The sequence below is a fragment of the Jaculus jaculus genome, chromosome 11, assembly GCF_020740685.1.
Source record: "Jaculus jaculus isolate mJacJac1 chromosome 11, mJacJac1.mat.Y.cur, whole genome shotgun sequence".
Classification (NCBI taxonomy): domain Eukaryota; kingdom Metazoa; phylum Chordata; class Mammalia; order Rodentia; family Dipodidae; genus Jaculus; species Jaculus jaculus.
Genome location: NC_059112.1, coordinates 99711598 through 99732891, shown reverse-complemented (window position 1 = coordinate 99732891; position 21294 = coordinate 99711598). Strand labels below are relative to the sequence as shown.

General features: G+C 44.9%; 1 protein-coding gene across 1 annotated transcript in view; it reads right to left on the bottom strand.

Annotated features, from left to right (window-relative positions):
- The window catches only part of Parn (poly(A)-specific ribonuclease), a 178898-nt gene that overhangs the window by 93845 nt on the left and 63759 nt on the right, over positions 1 to 21294 (bottom strand). Inside the window, exons 19-20 of the mRNA XM_004652276.3 lie at positions 4980 to 5035; positions 2592 to 2678 (exon numbers count right to left, since the gene is read on the bottom strand). Coding sequence (XP_004652333.2) covers positions 2592 to 2678; positions 4980 to 5035 — 143 coding nt within the window. The remainder of the gene's footprint in view (positions 1 to 2591; positions 2679 to 4979; positions 5036 to 21294) is intronic.

Below are 21294 nucleotides of genomic sequence, written 5' to 3'. Positions count from 1 at the left end.
GAAAAAATTCCTACTGGGTCCATTTTATTTAATTTAGCCAATTACAGTTTGACTTCACAGGTAAAGACAAGATGGGAAATGGCAGCAGTCTCCAGAGGAAAGGAGCCTTGACAGTCACCTGCCTTTCTATAGTTGCACTGCAATCAAAAAGCAGGCAGAGCTTGAAATGACACCTAGTCCAGAAATGCACCTGCTTTCACATACGCTTCCAAAGATTAAGCCCATAAGGTAAGAAGCCACATAGAGTTATTTTAGGAACTACAAAAGGCACAGATGAACAAAGTTCATTTCCCTTACATCTGATTTTTCTATGTTTAAAAAAAATGTGTTATAGAAGAATCCTACATTGTATTTGATTTTTACTAAATATTAAAATACCAACACTTGGGCTGGAGAGATGGCTCAGGGGTTAAAGGTGCTTGCTTGCAAAGCCTGATGGCTGGGGTTCTATTCCCCAGAACCCAAGTAAAGGCAGATGCACAAAGTGGCACATGTGTCTGGAGTTTGTCTGTAGTGGGAGAAGGCCCTGGCAAAGCCTAACAATCCCAGCTCAATTCCCCAATAGCCACATAATACCAGATGCACAAATTGGCATACTCATCTAGAATTTGTTTGCAGCAGCTAGAGGCCCTGGCACGCCCATTCTTTCTGTCTGTCTTTCTTCTCTGTCTGCTTGCAAATACATACAGATATATTTTGGGTTTTTTGTTTTTTCCCCCTGAGATAGGGTCTCGCTCTAGCCCAGGCTGACCTAGAATTCACTATGTAGTCTCAGGGTGGCCTCACACTCACAGTGATCCTCCTACCTCTGCCTCCCAAGTGCTGGGATTAAAGGTGTGCACCACCATGCCCGGCTAACATGTATTTTTGAAATAAAATAAAATATAAACACTTCACCATCTCTTTAATACACTCACATATTTATTAAATACGTATTTTCTTTTTAAATATTTATTTATTTAGAGTACGATGATATGAATGTATGGTCCCATAGACTCACATTAACCTTATAACTTGAGTCTCCAGCAGCCTGGCTGGGGGAGGTGTCACTGGGGCCAGATCTTGGAGTCCAGCACTAAGGTGTAAAGGAGCAGTTTGAGTTGTGGTGGGTTTGTGATGCTGGCTGTTTGGTGTCTCTCTGCTTGGATCTATGAAAGTGAGCCAGCTTTTTCCATCATTGATGGTATTCCCCTGGAATTTGCAAGCCTGAAGTAAACTTTTTCCTCCCATAAGCTGCTTCTGGTTGGGTGTTTGTCCTAGAAACAAGAAGCTGACTTTAAACGAGTGAGAAGAGCTGGAGGAATGGATTAGCAGTTAAGGCACTTGCCTGCAAAGCCAAAGGGCCCAGGTTTGATTCCCCAAGACCCATGTTAGACAGATGCACAAGGGGGTGCATTCATCTGGAGTTCGTTTGCAGAGGCTGGAGGCCCTGGCACACCCATTCTCTTTCTCTCCCTCTTTCCCTGTCAAATTAATAAATATTATTATTTTTTTAAACAGAGTGAGGAGAGGGGGATAAAAACAGAATGGGCAAGCCAGGACCTCCTGCCATTGCAAATGAACTCCAAATACATGCACTACTTTGTGTATCTAGCTTGACAGGGGTACTGTGGAAACAAATCTAGGCTATCAGGCTTTGCAAGCATGCACCTTTAAACACTGAGCCATTCTCTAGCCCATATTTTCTTTTTTGAAGGTTTTTAATTTTTTAAACTTATTTGTGCATGCATACATGTATATGTGTATGCATGTTCCTGTGTGTGCATGCACATGCTATAGCATGCATGTGAAAGTCAGGACAACTTGGGGGTCGGTCTTCTGCCTTGCCACCTCATTTGAAGAAGGATTTCTCACTCAAGATTCTTGCTCTTGTGAAGCTTCCAGGAAATTCTCTTGTCTGCTTCCCATCTCACCAGCCTCATGGCTTCTGACTTTTTATTTCTTTAACATGGACTAGAACTCAGGCACTCTGGCTCGAGCAGTGGGTGCTTTATCCACTGAGCCATCTCCCCAGCCCTAAATACACATTTTCTTAAAAGCCTGGATACAAAGGTCCTTGAGGAGACATGTCAGCCTTTCTTAGCACCCTCCCTACCAGCCGGGGCTGCCTTCACTTCCTCAGGAACGTCAAAACACTTGATAACATTACATGTGCACGGCTCCAGCCCACCTAAGGAAGAATCCTTATGAACCCTGATCACGTGACCCATGAAGAAAGAAGAAGTGCCTGACCTAACACATCTGTTAACTTAGTCTGCTCAGACATGTGCCTGTAGCTTTACTTATTTAATCTTGAGTACACACTGCCTGTCCTTCCTTATAAAGCAGACATTCTCTCTGAATTGAATTTCCCCTCAGCCTAGGAATCTCTTCCCCGTTAGGCAGCAAGTAAGGGCAGTCAGAGTAATGGCTTCTCACTTTCCACATGATGAAGGGTCATACAATGCTACCCAGATCTTATCAGCAAACACCAAAAAGAGTGACATTAACCTTGCCCAGTGACATTCTTTTATGCTGTGTGCTTCAGACCACCTATATGCTGAATGAATTGGAAAGCCCTGAGATGCACAAGCCTCTTGGGTTTTACTTACCAAAGGCACTGAAAAGCTGGTAAAGGTCGCTGGTTCTCCATTCCCTGGGGAACGTCACGTGCAGAACATGATCGCGCTTGGGTTGCACTGTAAGAGAAACATGTGATAACAGGCTGACAGTGAAAAGGTGACCAAGGAAAACCAGAAATTCTTTTCTTTTTGAGACAGGGATCTGCCACACAGCCCAGGCTGACCTGGAGCTCACACCATCCTGCCTCCTGTACACAGGAGTGCATGGGCACCACCACATCCAGCAGTCTCCACAGCCAGGCTCCAGAATGCTGGGCTGCATGGGCACCGCCACACCTGCTGGCAACCAGGGATTCTTCTAAAACGAGCCTATGTTAGCTTTGGGGTTGCTATAAATGCTTCAGTGTTGCCACACAATTCCTGTGAGTATCCTTAGGACTGAGAGAGCCCTCGGGCTCTGGCCCTTTCTCCCCCTTGTGTTTGGGACAGACTCTCTCACTAGGTAGCCCTGGCTGGCTTGAAACCCAGCTCAGGATACAGAGTCAGGAGGATTAATTCAAGTTTTAAATCAGCCCTAGGCTACACAGCAAGACTTTATCTTTAAAAACACATTTTTAATAGAAAAGGAGGCTAGAGAGATGCTCAGCCATTAAAGGCACTTGCTTGTAAGTTTGATGCCCCAGTTTGTTTGTTTTTTTAATTTTTTTTGTTTATTTTTATTTATTTATCTGACAGTGACAGAGATAGGGGGAGAGAGAGAGAGAGAGAGAGAGAGAGAGAGAGAGTGAGAGAGAGAGAGAGAGAATGGGCGCGCCAGGGCTTCCAGCCACTGCAAATGAACTCCAGACACGTGCGCCCCCTTGTGCATCTGGCTAACATGGGTCCTGGAGAATCAAGCCTCGAACCAGGGTCCTTAGGCTTCACAGGCAAGCACTTAACCACTAAACCATCTCTCCAGCCCATGATGCCCCAGTTTTGATTCCCCAGTACCCATGTAAAACCAGACACACAAAGTGGTACAGGTGTCTGCAGTTTGTTTACACTGGTAGTAGGCCTCTGTCTGCCTCTTTCTGTCTTTCAAATAAATAAATAAATAAATAAATTTTTGAATGAAAAAGGGAGGGTAGTGGAAAGGGGATTATAATCATGGCATACTGCCTATATGTATGGAGATTGTCAGTAAAGCTTAAAAATGTGGATGGAAGGGAAAAGGAAGAGAGGGAGGAAGAAGGAAGAAGGAAAAAGGAAGGCTAGTAAGACTGTTCAAGACCTTTCACTGACCATTTAACCCACATGAGCTCATGTTTATTTAGTACTCTATCCAAATGAAATGGGACATTTCTAAGTACAGGCTGTCCTGAGACATAAATCTTGTGTTCTAATCCCAGACCCAACACTTAACTGTGTAATTCTAAGAAAGGGACATGACCACTACGCCCGCTCCTGGCTATGAGCCGAGATTGGTGGTATTTAGCCTTGCTGGGAATGACAGGCACGACCAGCAGGGACGGAGAACACCACATCGTCTCCTCAAACCGTCTCGGCAAAGGTCATCACCACCAAGTGAAGGTCACCCATTTCCAAATGGCAGTGACACAGAGTAAGGCAAATAAACCAAGACACAAGCAGTATGGTGGATGGAGGATGAAGCTGAGAAAAGCAGCAGCACCTGCCTCCCAAGGAGATGGGCTTCCGGGGTATGGGTTTGGCTCTGGCAGAGCTGGGCACTGAACACAGGGCCTTGCATATGCTAAGCATGCATTCTACCACTGACCTGCAACCCTTTCAAAGGTTTTAATGAAGACAGAAAATAAGAATCAGCCCATTAAATTTAAATAGACGCATACTCCAGTAATTAGTAACGTTAACAAGTTACTGACACAGACAAATCTTAAAACCTTATAAATCTTAAGATCTATTATAAATATGAAGAAATTATTAAAATTCAGAGGTAAAATGAAACAATGAGGAGAACCCTATTTATAGCTTTTTTAAGAATCATAAGCTATAAGAGATGACAAATGAAAGCCTAGGAGTATCACTGACTTAAGAATATTATTCATATCAACCATAAGTAACTATTTACTTTTTTAAAGTGGCAAAAACTCTCTTCCATCCTTTTTCCTGTTATCCCTTTCTGACTACACACAGGCATGTGAAAATTCAATTAAAAAAAATACAGTCTAGGGCTGGAGAGGTAGCTCAGTGGTTAAAGGTACTACTTGTAAAGTCTGACAGCCCATGGTTCAATTCTCCCAGTATCCACGTAAAGCCACATGCACAAATGGTGCATGCGTCTGGAGTTCTTCTGCAGTGACAGGTGACCCTGGCATTGTGTACAGATTTTCTTTCTCTTTCTCTCTCTTTCATAATTAAAAAATATATACATATATATTTTTAAAATACAATGTTACTCACAGTCTGGTCCTTCCAAATTCAGATAGGGAATATCCATCACCCTCATAAGAAATAACCTGCAAAAACAAAAATAGGTAACAAACTGATAGGGCATCTAATAGAAATTTTAGTAGATGGCCCTTGTGTGTATTTATCTATTTCTAAAATATTTCTGGAGCGCTTAGTATTCATTTCAAAGATTCTTTTTCCTGGGCCACATCCTTATCACAACAGAAAAGCATGAGCAGCACTTCTCGGCACAGTAGCTGCTCAATGAGAACTAAATGGATCAAATGACGGATGAAGAGGGTGAAAGAAAGCCCTGTGCAAAGCTGCCATGGTCGTCCAAACACACTGAAGAAAACTAAGAGACACCATCTTCAGAAAAAAGACTCCTAGCCGGGCGTGGTGGCGCACGCCTTTAATCCCAGCATTCGGGAGGCAGAGGTAGGAAGATCACTCTGAGTTCGAGGCCACCCTGAGACTCCATAGTGAATTCCAGGTCAGCCTGGGCTAGAGTGAGACCCTACCTCGAAAAACCTGTAGGGTTGTAAAGCCACCCTCATGAATGGCGGAGCTAAAGCTAGGAAGATGGTGGCACTTGTTTCTTTCTCTTCTTGAATTGAAACACAAAGTAACTAGATGTGTGCTGATCTCTCAGGGCAAATTGCACAGGCGAAAATAACTGACTCTCAAATGCCTGCAGCATTATTGCCACTTAAGACATACTGAAACAGCCTAAAGCAATACAAACCTACATACAGCTGAAACACTACTATAAGCCACAGGATCATTTCATGTGTATTTTCCCACATGGATTAGAACAACAACAACAACAAAAAGAGTACTTGTTAATTACACCTCCCTGGAATGTCATTTTGTTTTCTTTCACTTGTTAGATTATGGGCAAAATTCCTGTGTAAGATGATGTTAATGAGCTCTATTTGGACAACAATATGTTGTGTGCTCCTGGTAGAAATTACATTATCTGGCAAATTAAAGAGGCAATCCAAGTGTCCAACAAGCAATTAGTTTGGCTTCACTGACCTGCAATTAAGGCACATTATTACCAGGCATTCAAAAGCCAAGCAGGGTATAAGCCAGTTCAAATGGAACCAATGACACAAACACTGCCTGTTATGTTAATTCAAAAAACTAGGTGGTAGTCGGTGGTTTGAGGGCCTACAAGTTAATAAACCAAATCCCATGGCTAAGAAACCAAACTTATTTTTTGTTCATTAATTTGGACTAAAGTGCCGGGCGTGGTGGCACACACCTTTAATCCCAGCACTCGGGAGGCAGAGGTAGGAAAATCACTGTGAGTTCAAGGCCACCCTGAGACTAGAGTGAATTCTAGGTCAGCCTCGGCTAAAGTGGGACCCTACCTCGAAAAACCAAAAAAAAAAAAAAAAAATTGGACTAAAGTGTACTATTCTGCTTATATAAACTGTTTTACCCAATTTAATCCTATTCCTTACAATGACAGGAACCAGTAACACCTAAGCGTGGAGCACAGCAGGTCTGCGTGGTCAAGCACCTGGCTCAATCCTACCAACCCCAGCACAGCAAGAGATTCCAAGATTAGAAGTGTCAGAAGTTTTATGCCAAGCCGGGCGTGGTGACATGTCTTTAATCCCAACACTCGGGAGGCAGAGGTAGGAAGAGCGTCGTGAGTTTAAGGCCTCTCAAAAAAAAATAAATAAATAAAATAAGGAAAACTTCACTGAAATAATATATCCGAAACCTCACTTCAAAAAATCTACTTACTTCAACTACTGCTGTTGTGGCTCCCCAGGGCCACCTTGCTTTGCTCCGACACATCCTCATGCTGACCAGATAGGCCACAAGGACAGAAGTAACTGTTCATAATAAGTTTAAAAATAAAAAGAAAGAAAAAGAAAAGTCTACCTAGGGGCTGGAGAGATGGCTTAGTGGTTAAGGCACTCAATGTCTGACTCTCCAGATCCCACATAAGCCAGATGCACAAGGTGAAACAAGTGCAAGGTCACACATATACACAAGGTGGGGCACACGTCTGGAGTTCGATTACAATGGATGGAGGTCCGGGCACACCAACTCTCTCCTGCCATCCTTATTAAAAAAAGGGGGAAGGGCTGGAGAGATGGCTTAGAGGTTAAGACCTTTGCCTCCAAAGCCAAAGGATCCCAGTTTACTCTCCAGGACCCACGTAAGCCAGATGCACAAGGGGGCGCATGCATCTGGAGTTTATTTGCAGTGGCTGGAGGCCCTGGCTTGCCCACTCTCTCTCTCTCTTTCTCATAAATAATATACATACATATATATATATATTTTTTAAAAAAACAAAGGGCCAGTCTATTGGGCTTGCCTCAAAATAAATAAATAAATATATATATATGTATGTGTATATATATGTATACACACACACACACACACACACACACACAGGTCTAAGTAGCCCAAGGACCCAGGTTCACTTCTCCAGAACCCACGTAAGCCAGATACACAAGGTGGTACATGCATCTAGAGTTTGTTTGCAGTGGATAGAGGCCCTGGCATCCCCATTTTCTCTCCTTCTCTCATAAATAATTTTTTTTAAGTCTACATAGCTGGGCATAGCGACACATACCTTTAATCCCAACACTCAGTAGGAAGAACAATGTGAGTTCAAGGCCAGCCTGAGACTAACTACATAGTGAATTCCAGGTCAGCCTGGGCTAGTTCGAGACTCTACCTCAAAAAATAAAAAACAAAACAAACAAAAAAGTCTACCTAATCTTAGCCAGCAGAAATTGCTCTTTTAACCCTTTGACTATAAACTCCTTTCAAAAAAAGTCTTCCTCTTTCCCTGTGGCCCCACCTTCATGTCTGGGCTTCAGAGAACTGAATAGCCCCACAGCCTGTAGGAACACAAGTACCAGCTCTCTGTGTGACTTGGCACACTGTGGCTCTGGAAAGAGCCATGCAATTGTGAAAGCGACTCTAAAGCTGTAGCTGAACACCAGGGGAACTGAACCAAAGTAAACTTTCGCGGCAAGTGGCCGCCCACCTCCTGCCGCCACACTGTTTGCCCTTCCGACGGGAAATGAAAACATCTCGGTGCCTGCCTGCCTCACGCACAGGCTGCACGAGGGCCTGCGCCGTCACCCTAGGAGGACTGGACCAAGCGGCTCCCAGGCCACATTCACAGTTTTCCTGTCCGTGGAGGAGAGCCACTAGGCAAGCAGACGGCTAAAGGACAGAGGAGGGGCTCTCCACGGCGGCCAGGGCAGAAGAAAGTCTTCCCTGACTTTCTTCTGCAGGTAGCAAGGAGGCACTCAAACCAAAAACACATGCATGAAGTGCAAGTTCTAAATTCAACAAGAGCCAACATGGCTATCATTGGTCAAGATGCTCAATCAAGACTATGCATGGGGCTGGGCGTGGTGGCGCACGCCTTTAATCCCAGCACTTGGAAGCAGATGTAGGAGGATTGCCAGGAGTTCAAGGCCACCCTGAGACTACATAGTGAATTCCAGGTCAGCCTGAGCTGCGGTGAGACCCTGCCTCGGAGAACAAAAACAAACAAAAAAAGACTATGCATGGGAATGCTGCAACATTCCTGAGGCTTTCTAACAAACTACTTATAGAGATGAGGTGGATCTCATCTCTAACAAAGACAAAAACTTGAAGCTCCCACTTGATACAGTGACCAACTTGACAACAGAATTCTATCCTAAGAAATTAGACAATTCAAACTTACATTCTAGATGCCATAAAATATGCAAATGCTAGCCTTTGTGGAATCTGTGGACTAGTTAATAGTCCACACGTGACCTGGCAGCTTTCAAACAAGTCTGGAAAGATTCAAGGGGAAATAACAGTGTACTTTCAGGGTCCTTTCATCACCACACTGGGTCGATTCAGCTCAATGGTGTCCTTTTTTTTTTAAGAAGGAAGGAGGAAGAGAGAGAAAGAGCATGTGAGAGTGAGCTAGCGCACACGTGCCAGGGCCTCCAGCCATTGCAAAGGATCTCCAGATGCGTGTGCCACCTTGTGCATCTGGCTTATGTGGGGCAAACGCCTTAACTACTAAGCTATCTTCTCCAGCCCTTTTAAAAATTTTATTTATTTGAGAAAGAGGCAAACAGAAAGAGAATGGGCACACCAGGGACTGCAGCCACTGCAAACAAACTCCAAATGCATGCACTACCTTGTGCATATTGCTTATGTAGGTACTGGGGAATCAAACCTGGGTCCTTTAGAGCTTTGCAGACAAGCACCTTAACACTAAGCCATCTCTCCAGTCCCGAATGGTGTCTTTATAAAAGCATCCTTTCAAACTCTGAAACCAGGGCAGCATGGCGCAGTGTCCCAGATGACCGAAAATTCTCCACTGCTGGAGAATTTCATTTCAGATATAAACTTCCCCATAGCTGCACATGTTGGCTCAGGCACATAACCCTAGCACCTGGGAGGCTAAGGCAGGAGGATTACAAGGACTATATAGCCAGATCCTGTCTAAACAAACAAGCAAATAAATAAATAAATCTTCTCAGGAGCATAGAAAATTGAGTCCTAGCCAGGCCTGGTGGCACACACCTTTAATCCCAGCACTTGGGAAGCAGAGGTAGAAGGATCGCCATGAGTTTATTAGGGCCACCCTGAGACTACACAGTGAATTCCAGGTCAGCAAAAATTGAAACTGTTTCTGTGAATTGACCACAAATTAAGCTTTCGCCACATATGCTCTAGTGAAGACTGGCCAACACTTCTAATACACATGACCTTGATCATAATCCTCCAGACTGACCAGCAAGCTTCAGAGACCGACTCTGGCAGGCACACTACCTCACGCAGCAGTGCGCGGAGATCAAAGGTTAGGATGAGATGACACAACAGCCTGCCTTGAACTATGGCGTATCTGAACATTCACTGGTTGTCCAAAAAGTTTGCAACACAGTGCCAGTATTAACCTGTTATATGCACTAAGTTTACAGAGCCAAAGAGGCACATGTGATACTCAACACGTGCATGGAAGAAGTTCTGAAGATGCTGGGTGTGGCTGTAGTCCCTGCCTGTAGTCCCAGCACTGGAAGGCTGAGGCAGGAAGAGCAAGATTTCAAGGCTAGCCTGGGCTCAGAGCAAAACGCTATCTGAAAAAAAAAAAAAAAAATGAGTCCTGAGGAGACTTGGACAAACTCTAAATGGAGGCTCAAGCTTAGGAACTGAAGAGTACTGCAACTTATTACAATTCTGCATTGCTAAACCTACACATGAAATCACCAATTCTATTCAGAAATAAAAGGAAATGGCTCGTTTTTTTAAACTTTTTGTTTATTTTAAATTATTTATTTGAGAGCGACAGAGAGAAAGAAGCAGACAGAGAGAGAGAAAGAGAGAGAGAGAGAGAGAATGGGCATGCCAGGGCCTCCAGCCACTGCAAACAAACTCCAGATGCGTGTGCCTCCTTGTGCATTTGGCTAACGTGGGTCCTGGGGAATTGAGCCTCGAACCAGGGTCCCTTAGGCTTCACAGGCAAGCGCTTAACCACTAAGCCACCTCTCCAGCCCTTGTTTTGATTTTAAAGCAGTGGACTTTGCAAACAGCACAGCAACTGAAGGCATATGGAGAAAATAAATAGGACAGGCAAGCTGACAGTGGCTGAGGAGGAGCTCGGCAGTTAAAGGTGCTTGCTCTGCATGTCTGCTAAGAATTGTTCAAATCCCCAGCAACCCATGAGGCCAGAAGCAGACTGGCACATCACAACATGACTAGTGCAATGGGAGTCAGAGCCAGGAGAATCGGAAGCCAGCTAGACCGGTGTTCACGGCAGCAAAAACAAGAGAGATGCTGCTCCAGACAAGGTGGAAAGAGAGCACAAACACTTCAAGTTTGTTCTATTATACACACATACACACACACACACACACACACACAAACAAAAAAAGAAATAAAGGGGATGGAGAGATGACTAGTGATTAAAGGTACTTGCTTACAAGGCCTACTGACCTAGTTTTGATTCCCCAGTATCCACGTAAAGCCAGATGCACAAAGTGATGCATGCATCTGCATTCATTTGCAGTGGCAGGAGGCCCTGGCACCCCCATTCCTTCTCAATCTCATTTCTTCTTGCAAATGAATAAATAAATAAATAATTTTTTTTTTTTTACAGTACAGCCAGGCATGGTGGCATATTCCTTTAATACCAGCACTTGGAGGCAGAGGTAGGAGGATCTCTGTGAGTTCCAGGTCAACCTGGGCTAAACTGAGACCTTACCTCAAAAAGAAAAACAAAATCAAACAAAGAAAAAAATAGATATCAAGTGGGCATAATGGTAAAAAGTTTGTAGCCCTTGATTTGGAGGCATAAGGATTACCTGAGACCAGGAGTTGGAGGCTAGCCTAGGTAACAAGGTGAGCCCCTCCTCTTCAAAAATAAAAACCTGCTCCTGGCCAGCTCTGGAAAGAAATCAACCCAGAGGAAGTGCTCACAGTGACAGAGAGGACCAAACCTAAAGGGAACATTGGGAGAGAAGCAAGGAGACCTACCTGACAGCATAAAGGCTCTCTGCATGGTGGTAAGTGCTGATTTAACGTCTTTGAAATCTTCTTATTAATGCCTTTAACTTTCAAAATCCTAGCACTAGTATAATCAATCAGTAGATGAAAAATGCTAATCTCAATTAGTAAATGAAATAGACACAGAACACACTAATTGGGAAGTCATTAAAATGAGGGCAGATTTTCTTTCAGGCTAGGGATTTATAAATGGACTTTTTTGTTTTAATCTGGAAGAAAAATAAGTATCACCTTCCTGACTAAAATAACATGGGGAGTGGGGAAAAGACAGGGTCTCATATAGCCCAGACGGGCCTTGAGCTAACTATGAGGAAAATCTTGAACTTCTGATTCTCCTGTCTGACCTCCGAGTGCTGGGATTACAGTAGGTATGTGCCACCATACCCGGCTTGTGCAGTGCTGGGGATGGAACCCAGGGCCTCTTCACGTGAGGCAAGCTCTCTACCAACTGATCCACATCCCCAGCCTAAAATACAATACTTATCATCATCACCATTCAGCTTCATAATCCTCTGAGGTCTAGAGGTTAGACACAGATGCAACATTCTCTTATCTGAGGAATGAGAAAGATTTCCCATGTTCAGGGGCCAGCATTAGACCAGAGGGATCAGGGCTAGCACTCAGAACATGCTTCCACTGCTAGCCCCACTGCCTTCCCTGATGTCAACCCCTCTCCTAGAGGCGGTCAGTCTGAGTTGGTTGTAAAGCCTTCAGGTAAATGCTGAACTTTGAGACCATCCTGAATCACCAGCTAAACCCCTACTGGGTGCCAATGGAACCAGAGCTCAGCATGCAAGAGACGATCCCAGGCACAGTTTTTTGTTGTGTTCTAAGGGCTAATTAAATTATAGCTGCATATGATGGCAAAGAGCCCAGATACAAGGAAAGGGGGCTGCTGCCTGAGGAAGGGTTTTGCGTAGAGTGACTTTTCAAGGCAATAAGAACAGGTAATAAAGACAGCTATGTGGCCACAGATGAAAAGGACTACTACAGTACATCTGCAGTGATAAACAAGCTGCTTCCTGGGCTTCAGGCCTCCATCATACCTGCCCCAAAGACCAGGGTTGCCACTAGGAATACCAGTGACTCAGCACAGCTCGGGGCTGAGACATCAAGGGGGTCTGAATACAGGGCTCACCTCATGCAGCTTCAGATGTGCGTGTGCACACAGGCTGGAACTTTGAAAGATCGCGACTATCATGACACTTATTCTGGTCTTTCTCCTAGTGATAGGAAGAGGCACACACCTCCATACTCTTCTTTGTCCTCCAAAACCTTCAGTATCTCACTCCTTGAGTAAATCTGCAAGCACTCATCACTTTCCACTTGCATCAAGACTACATTATCTGGCACACTGGAGAGAAGGCTCAGTGGTTAAAGGAGCTAAAAGGCAAAAGCCCAACAGCCTGGGTTTGATTCCCCAATTCCCACATAAAGCCAGATACACAAAGTGGCACATGGGTATGGATTTTGTTTGCAGTGGCAGGAGGCCCTAGCACATCCATATTCTCTTTCCCCAACCACCCTTACTTCTCTCTCAAATAAATATTTTATTTATTTCAAATATTTAAAAATATTTGAGCAGGGGAGAGAGAGGATGAACACACAAGGGCCTCCTGTCACTGCAAACAACTCCAGATGCATAAGCCACTTTGTACATCTGGCTTTACATGAGGACTAGGGAACCAAACCTGGGTCACTAGGTTTTGCAGACAATTGTCTTAACCACTAAGCCATCTCACCAGACATTTTTTTAAAAGACTACTTTGGACTAGAGGGATGGATTAGTGATTAAGGTGTTTGCCTGTAAAGCCAAAGGACCCAGGTTCAATTCTCCAGGACCCACATTAGCCAGATGCACAAGGGGGCGCATGTGTCTGGAGTTCATCTGCAGTGGCTAGAGGCCCTAGTACACCCATATTGTCTTTCTCTTTCTTTCTCTCTCTCTCTCTCTCTCTCTCCCCCCATCTTTCTCTGTCAAATAAATAAATAGTATTTTTTTAAAAGACAACTTTTTTTTTTTTTTAATTTGAGAGCAACAGAGAAGGGGGGGATGAGACTGGGGGCACCAGGGCCTCCAGCCACTGCAAACGAACTCCAGACGTGTGCGCTCCCCTGTGCATCTGACTAATGTGGGTCCTGGGGAATCGAGTCTTGAACCTGGGTCCTTAGACGTCACAGGCAAGTGCTTAACCACTAAGCCACCTCTCCAGCCCCTTAAAAGACTACTTAATCTGAAGAAAAAAAAAAAAGAGGTTGCCAAGGAAAATTGCATCTCTATCACACCACTGCAGACCAAGATACAGAAATGTTAGGTGCAATCTAATCCCAACACAATCTGAACAGAGAATGTGAAGCTTGTCTCAAGTCCCCAGCCTCCCAGTGGAAAACTGAAGTTTTCTGATGGCTACTAGCTCTACTATACTTGCAAATAGCCTTGGTATTTCCTCCAGGGCACAGCGGTAAAAGCACTTCATAAGAGCCTCATATGCAAAGGCTCATCATTATACATATTTATGTGCTATAAAAAACCAATTTTGTCATGGGGTAGGGAGCATGCAGACAGCTCTCACAAAATAAGCTCATTTATTTAGCTCACTAGTGCCTCTGTGTAATAAGGGTAACCGCTGGCCAGAAGGGACTCAATGTTGCTTCAGTTATTCTAATGCCACTCAGGTGGGGGGGATACAATTTCCAATCTAGCTTGCCGGTTTGACAAATAGAGCATTACCCAACATTTGTCCTGAAGCCAACTCGCATCCTTCCTTAAACAGAATCAACACTAAAACCAAGAGTCAAAAAAAGGCTAAGAAAACCAACAGCTCACTGAAACAGTCTCCGGCAAATGAACCATATCAAATTACATCAAATAAAAATGTTAAACTAAGCATTATACCAGGCCTGTAAAACAGCTGTGGGATGTCAGAGGAAACCAGCCCCACACAACCCCATGGTCAAAGTCAACATCTTTTAGCATCACTCCTCAAGCCAAGCACCAGAGGGGAAGAAATCGTGCAGAGATACTGACATGTTGTAATGAAACACACAGCACCGGGCAGCACTGCCTCTTTCAGATTCCTGTTGTGGAGAAAGCATCATGTTATCAGCCAAGGGCAGACGTGGGCTATCCATGAATCTGCCACATCTCAGCTCTAAACACAGACATCATCACCCACCCGTAAGGACTACCGTCAGGAAGGACGGTCAATGCAAGGAACATTCTGCGCGGTGGAAGGTGATTGATGGGGGTGTTATTGGGCAGCTGGGCTCAATTTCTTAAGAGTACAGTGCTCACAGTTGAGCATTACAAATTAAACACTAGTACTGCTCAGTTGCTCCTGCCAGGCCAAAGCAAGGCCAGAAAGACCCACGAACTGACTTTATTACTCATTTATAGTGAGCTGAATGGTGGTCTACAAAGAGATATGGCCACATTCTAATCCTTGGGGCTTGTGAATGTCACCTTATGTGAAGAAAAGGGGCTCTCAGTAGCTGTGAGACGACCCTAAATTCTCCAAGTGAGGCCCAAATGCCATCACAAGTGTTCTTAGAAAGTCTGAGCGGTAGGACACACTCACAGAAGAGGTGACAGTATGTGATCACGGATACAGAGGTCATTGATGTGGTCATATCAAAAAATGCCAGGCAGGAGCCACCAGAAGCTAGAGATGGCCTTGGAGGAAGCTCAACTCTGCAACTGTCTTGATTTGGAAGCTGGGCCTTCAAACTGTGAGAGAATAAATCTCTGCTGTTTTAGGCCACTAAACTTGCAATAATTTGTTACTGCAGCCACAGGACACTAATAAAATACCCACTATGGAGGAGGCAAGCTGCTCCAATAAACATCTGGGAGTTGATGAATTTCTTTCCACTTCAACAAGTGACTTTTTATTGTAATGCTAAGTGGAGCCAGAGGGAATGCACTTGCAAGTAGCCAGAGCAAACACAAAACTAGAACACAGACCAGCTCAGCCCAAGGAAGTCCCTATAGTGCTCACAGGATTGGAACACGAGGTGAAGACTGCTGAGAGGTTCCTTCCAAGGTTTGAGAAGTAGCCTTCATTTTATACAAGTATGAAATTATCAAACATAATTATTAAAGTAGCCTTGTGCCTGTCTGTGTTCCCATTTGCATATTCACGTGGAAGCCACAGAACAACTTTGGGGGGTCACCCTCAACAATGCTGAGCACCATTTTTTTGAGACAGGGTCTCTCCTTGGTTGGGGCTTCCCCATTAGGCTGGAGAGGCTGGTGAGTGAGCCCCCAGGAACTGTCTCCCCAGTGTCAGGATTACAGTTGAACACTGTCACCAGTATGTGCTAGGAATCAAACTCGGGTCCTCATGCTTGTGAGGAAGCTTGTAGACTATCTCCCTGGCTGAAAAAGGAGCTGCTGTAGTCAGTGTTGCTGGCAGAAATCACCCGACCAAGAGCAGCTTTGGGGGGAAAAAAAGAGGGGTTATTTTGGCTTACAGACTCGAGGGGACACTTCAGGATGGCAGGGAAAATGATGGCATAAGCAGAGAGTAGACAACAGTAACAGGAGAGTGTGCTAAAACTTGGCAAGGGAGACTGGCTATAATACCCATAAGCCTATCTCCAACAATACACTGCCTCCAGGAGGCGTTAAGTCCCAAATCTCCATCAGCTGGGAACCTAGCATTCCGAACACCTCAGTTTATGAGGGACACCTGAATCAAACCACCACAGGAGGAGCTTGCCAATAAATCTTCTGACCATTAGACTGTGAGGCGGAATTAGGCAAGGTGATCCTGGCTTGAAGAAAGGCCACCTCCTGAGTTTGACTCCCTGGAACTCACCAAACAGCTATACATGGCTAAGCATGCCTAGAATGCCAGTATCATGAGGAACAGAGACTGGAGAACTGCTGGGGCTTACTGGTCAGCCAGTGTGATGAAAAATAGCAATTCCAGCCAGGCATGGTGGTGCACGCCCTTAATCGCAGCACTCGGGAGACAGAGGTAGGAGGATCATGGTGAGTTCGAGGCCACCCTGAAACTATGTAGTGAATTCCAGGTCAGCCTGGGCTAGAGTGAGACCCTACCTCAAAAGACAACAACAAAAAAGGCTGGAGAGATGGCTTAGCGGTTAAGCACTTGCCTGTGAAGCCTTAAGACCCCAGTTCAAGGCTCGATTCCCCAGGATCCACTTTAGCCAGATGCAAAATGGGGCGCATGCGTCTGGAGTTCATTTGCAGTGGCTCGAGGCCCTGGCATACCCATTTTCTCTCTCTCTCTCTGCCGCTCTCAAATAAATAAATAAGAATAAAAAAATATTTAAAAAAAATAGCAACTCCAGGCTCAGCACACAACTCTACCTCAAGGAAACACACAGAGGAGCAAGACAGAAGGACACCCACATTCTCCTCTGGCCTCCACATGCATGAACATGGCAAACATGCACACACAGACAGAAACAAAAAAAAAAAAAAGGAAAAGGAAACAAAAATGGCATGAATGTAACTGGTAAAATGCAAGTTCAGGTAGGTGAAAACAAAACACACTAAGTATCCTGGGGAAAAAAGCATTCAGTGTACTAGAATAAAACTAGCTTCGGGCCTCCTGGAAGCCAGAGGATGTTCTGAGCCAATGCTATGATTCAGCTCCAAAACCTACATGATCTTGACAAGCTAAAATGGGAGTCCATCATACAGAAAGTTTAATTCTCAGCCTCCTTATGTGTGATGACCACAGTCATGCCAAGTCCACATTCAATCAGCTCATGAGTTACACTTTTTTGTTGTTTTTTTGAGGTAAGGTTTCACTCCAGCCCAGGCTGACTGTGGTCTCAGGGTGGCCTTGAACTCACAGCAATCCTACCTGTCCTGGGATTAAAGGCATGCACCACCACACCAGGCATATGAGTCACACATTTTTGTTTTTGTTTTTGAGGTAGGGTCTCACTCTAGCCCAGGCTGACTTGGAAATCATTCTGTAGTTCCAATACTGACCTCAAACTCACAACAATCCACCTACCTCCACCTTCCAAGTGCAGGGATTAAAAGTATGCACCAGCATACTAGGCTACCATGAGTCATACTTCTTATCCAGAATTCCAAATCCACTTTTTAAAAAAATATATTTTATTTATTTCTTTGAGTGAGAGACAGAGGGAGAGAGAGAAATAGAATGGGCTTGCCAGGGCCTCCAGACACTCCATATGCATGCACCCTCTTGTGAATCTGGCTTCCACGGGTCCTGAAGCATCAAACTGGGAACCTTTGGCTTTGCAGGCAAATGCCTTAAGCGCTAAGCCATCTCTTCAGCCCCAAATCCACTTTAAAAAAAAATACTTGTTTTTTTAGAGACAGAGGGGGTCAGATAGAAAGAATGGGCATGCCAGGGCCTTCGGCCACTGCAAATGAATTCCAGATGCGTGTGCCACCTTGTGTATCTGGCTTATGTGGGTTCTAGGGAATCTACTAGGTCCTTAGGCTTCACAGGCAAATGCCTTAAGTGCTAAGCCATTTCATCAGCCCCGAAAACCACTTTTGAGAAATGCAAGGGGACAGAAGAGTTCATAGTCAGAAAGATGTGTGTTAGTTACTTCCTTATTCAAGCACCCACAATGAAACCTGAAGGATGACAACTACCATGTCCTTGGGACATTTAGCTAACAGAAGGGAGGAGCCCATGATCACCAGTGCTAACTCGCTTCTGTCCTACCTACCCTGGACTGGCTTAAGCATAGCCAGGGGCTTGGGAAGGGGACGTGAATGGCACATAGGAGGAGGAAGCCACCTTCCTCACTCTGCTACCTCCCAACTTACACAGCTTTTTCACAGCCATGGACTCAATGCACCAGCAGACAGAGCAGGTATTTTCTTCTCATTCACAGCCCAACTTCAAATCACATTTGTTTTTTTTCTTTTTTGTTTTTTGGTTTTTTGAGGTAGGGTCTCACTCTAGCCCAGGCTGACCTGGAATTCACTATGCAGTCTCAGGGTGGCCTCAAACTCACAGCAGTCCTCCTACCTTTGCCTCCCAAGTGCTAGGATTAAAGGCGTGTGCCACCACACCTGACTTGTTTTTTTTTTTTTTGAAAAAGGATCTCAGTCTAGCCAGGCTGGCCTGGAACTCACAATGAACGGTCCTCCTACCTCTGCTTCGAGAGTGTTGGGATTAATGGCATGCACCACCATAACCTGGCTCACGTAAAGTCCTTTTAAACTGAGATAAATAAAAGGAATCAAAATGCAGTGGTGAACACCTTTTGAGTTCAGTACTTGGGAATTAAAGGTATGAATGTTAGGAGTTCAAGGCCAGTCTGAGCTACAGTGATTGATAGCCTGAGCTATAAGAGATCCTGTCTCAGAAAAAAAAAAGAAAGATGCTGGGCGTGGTGGTACATACCTTTAATCCCAGACTTTGGGAGGCAGAGGTAGGAGGATTGCTGTGAGTTTTGAGGCCACCCTGAGACTACACAGTGAATTCCAGGTCAGCCTGAGCTAGAGTGAGACCCTACCTCGAAAAAAAAAAAAAAAAAATTAATTAATTAGGGGATGTAGCCCAAGTGTGTGCTTGGGGCTACGGAAATGGCTTAGTGGTTAAGATGTTTGCCTAGGAAGCCTAGGGATCCTGGTTCAATTCCCCAGAACCCACATAAGCCAGATGCATAAGGTGGCACATGCATCTGGAGTTTGTATGCGGTGGCTAGAGGCCCTGGCATGTCTATTCTCTATCTGCCTCTTTCTCTCAAATAAATAAAAAAAAATTTTTAAAAAGTGTGTGCTTATCATATCTGAGACCCCAAGCTCTAGTCCCAGCACCAAAACAAGTATGCATTTTGGGGGCTGGAGAGGGGCCTCAGTGGTTGAGAGCACTTCCTGCACCACCACGAGTTCCTGAGATGGGCTGAGACTGCAGAGTTCCAGTCCCCAGAACTCATGCAAACAGCTGGACATGGCCACACACATCTGTAATCCTGACCCTGAGAGGAGCAGAGACCAGAGAATCACTGAGGCTAGTGAACATTACAGAGCTCCCAGAATCAGGGAGGAGACTCCGACACATGGAAAAATGCACAGAAACAATGGAGAGGGACATCCGACGTCCTCCTTTGGCCTGTACACAGGGTGCCATATCAAACACTCTTGGGCCTGTACCACACACCTATTACATGCTCATGCAAAAGTAAAAGTGGGGCTGGGGAGATGCTTAGCAGTTGAAGATGCCTGTTTGCAAAGCCTGCTGGTCCAGGTTCAATTTCTCAACCACCAAAGTGAAGCCAGACAGACATCTGCGGTGGCAAAAAACCCTGGCATGCGCAAATGCATGTTCTTGCACAAGCACACACACAGAGACACACACACAAATGATTCATTTTAGAAGTATTTTCCCCCCAAAGAGAGAGCCAAAGAAAGGGTAGGACTCTTTACAACATGCTCCTCCAGACACAAAATGGCCTGGGTATACATGACCTCATAGTGCCTGACACTATCTACACAAGACCATCAAAATAGGAGGAAAGGGCTAGAGAGATGGCTTAGCGGTTAAGTGCTTGGCCTGTGAAGCCTAAGGACCCCGGTTCGAGGCTCGGTTCCCCAGGTCCCACGCTAGCCAGATGCACAAGGGGGCGCACGCGTCTGGAGTTCGTTTGCAGTGGCTGGAAGCCCTGGCGCGCCCATTCTCTCTCTCTTTCTCTCTGCCTCTTTCCGTCTGTCTCTCGCTAATAAATAAATAAATAAAAATGTTTAAAAAAATTAAAAAAAATATTTAAAAAAAAAATAGGAGGAAAAGATCATGACATCAAAATAAAAGAGAGGCCAAGCAAGGTGGTGCATGCCTTTAATCCTAGCACTTAGGAAGCAGAGGTTGGAGGATCACCATGAGTTCAAGGCCACCCTGAGACTACATAGTGAATTCCAAGTCAGCCTGGGCTAGAGACCCTACCTCAAAAAGCACAAATAAATAAATAAGAGAGAAACTGACTGACAGGAGGGAGGGGGGGTTTGATGGAGAGTGGAGTTTCAAAGGGGCAAGTGGGAGGAGGGAGGGAATTACTATGGGTTATTGTCTATAGTTAGGGAAATTGCCAATAAAAAATTTTTTTTCAAAAAAGAGTAGTCCTCTAGTTCACACCTGCCATATTGGTTCTCATACTGCACGTGACGGCAGAACTAGGTGGTGATATTTTCTTGACTTTCTGTGTGGTGTAAGCCACAATAACGACTAGGCCTTCTTAGCAATGCTGCTGCCCTAACAAGGGGACATTATCATCTTCACACACGACAGTGCTCCACCTGGGAGATGAGACATTCGTCCAGCAGACACCTTCTTGTGCCCCCACCCTCTTCTTCCTCCACCCCTGAGCCCAGCTTACAAGCTGATGTCAGCAGAGATGGCCCCACAAACACACACCTGAAGCGATCAAAACAGACAATCAGGAGAGAAAATGCTCCAGCTGCTTCCAAAGGACCAAGTTTTAATAATTTGAACTCTTACCAGAGCACTGCATGGCTTAAACAGTATGATAGTTTAAACTTATGTCTCCCAATAGACTCAGTTTATTAAAGCTTATAAGCCGGATTTCCAGTTACCAGGCTGGAGGAGGTGTCACTGTGAGCAGATCCTGGGGTGCAGCCCTAGGTGTTAAGGGAGGCAGGTCTGAATTCCAACCTAATGTATGCAGAGTGCTTGAGCTCTGTCTGGGGTTCCCAGCGTGTGCTTGCTGGTGGTGCTGGTGGTGGCTTTTCTCTCTGTGTGGATTTGGATTCCACCACTGGAACAGGCCCCTGGATCTGTAGGCCTGAAATAAATACCATTCCTCCCACGAA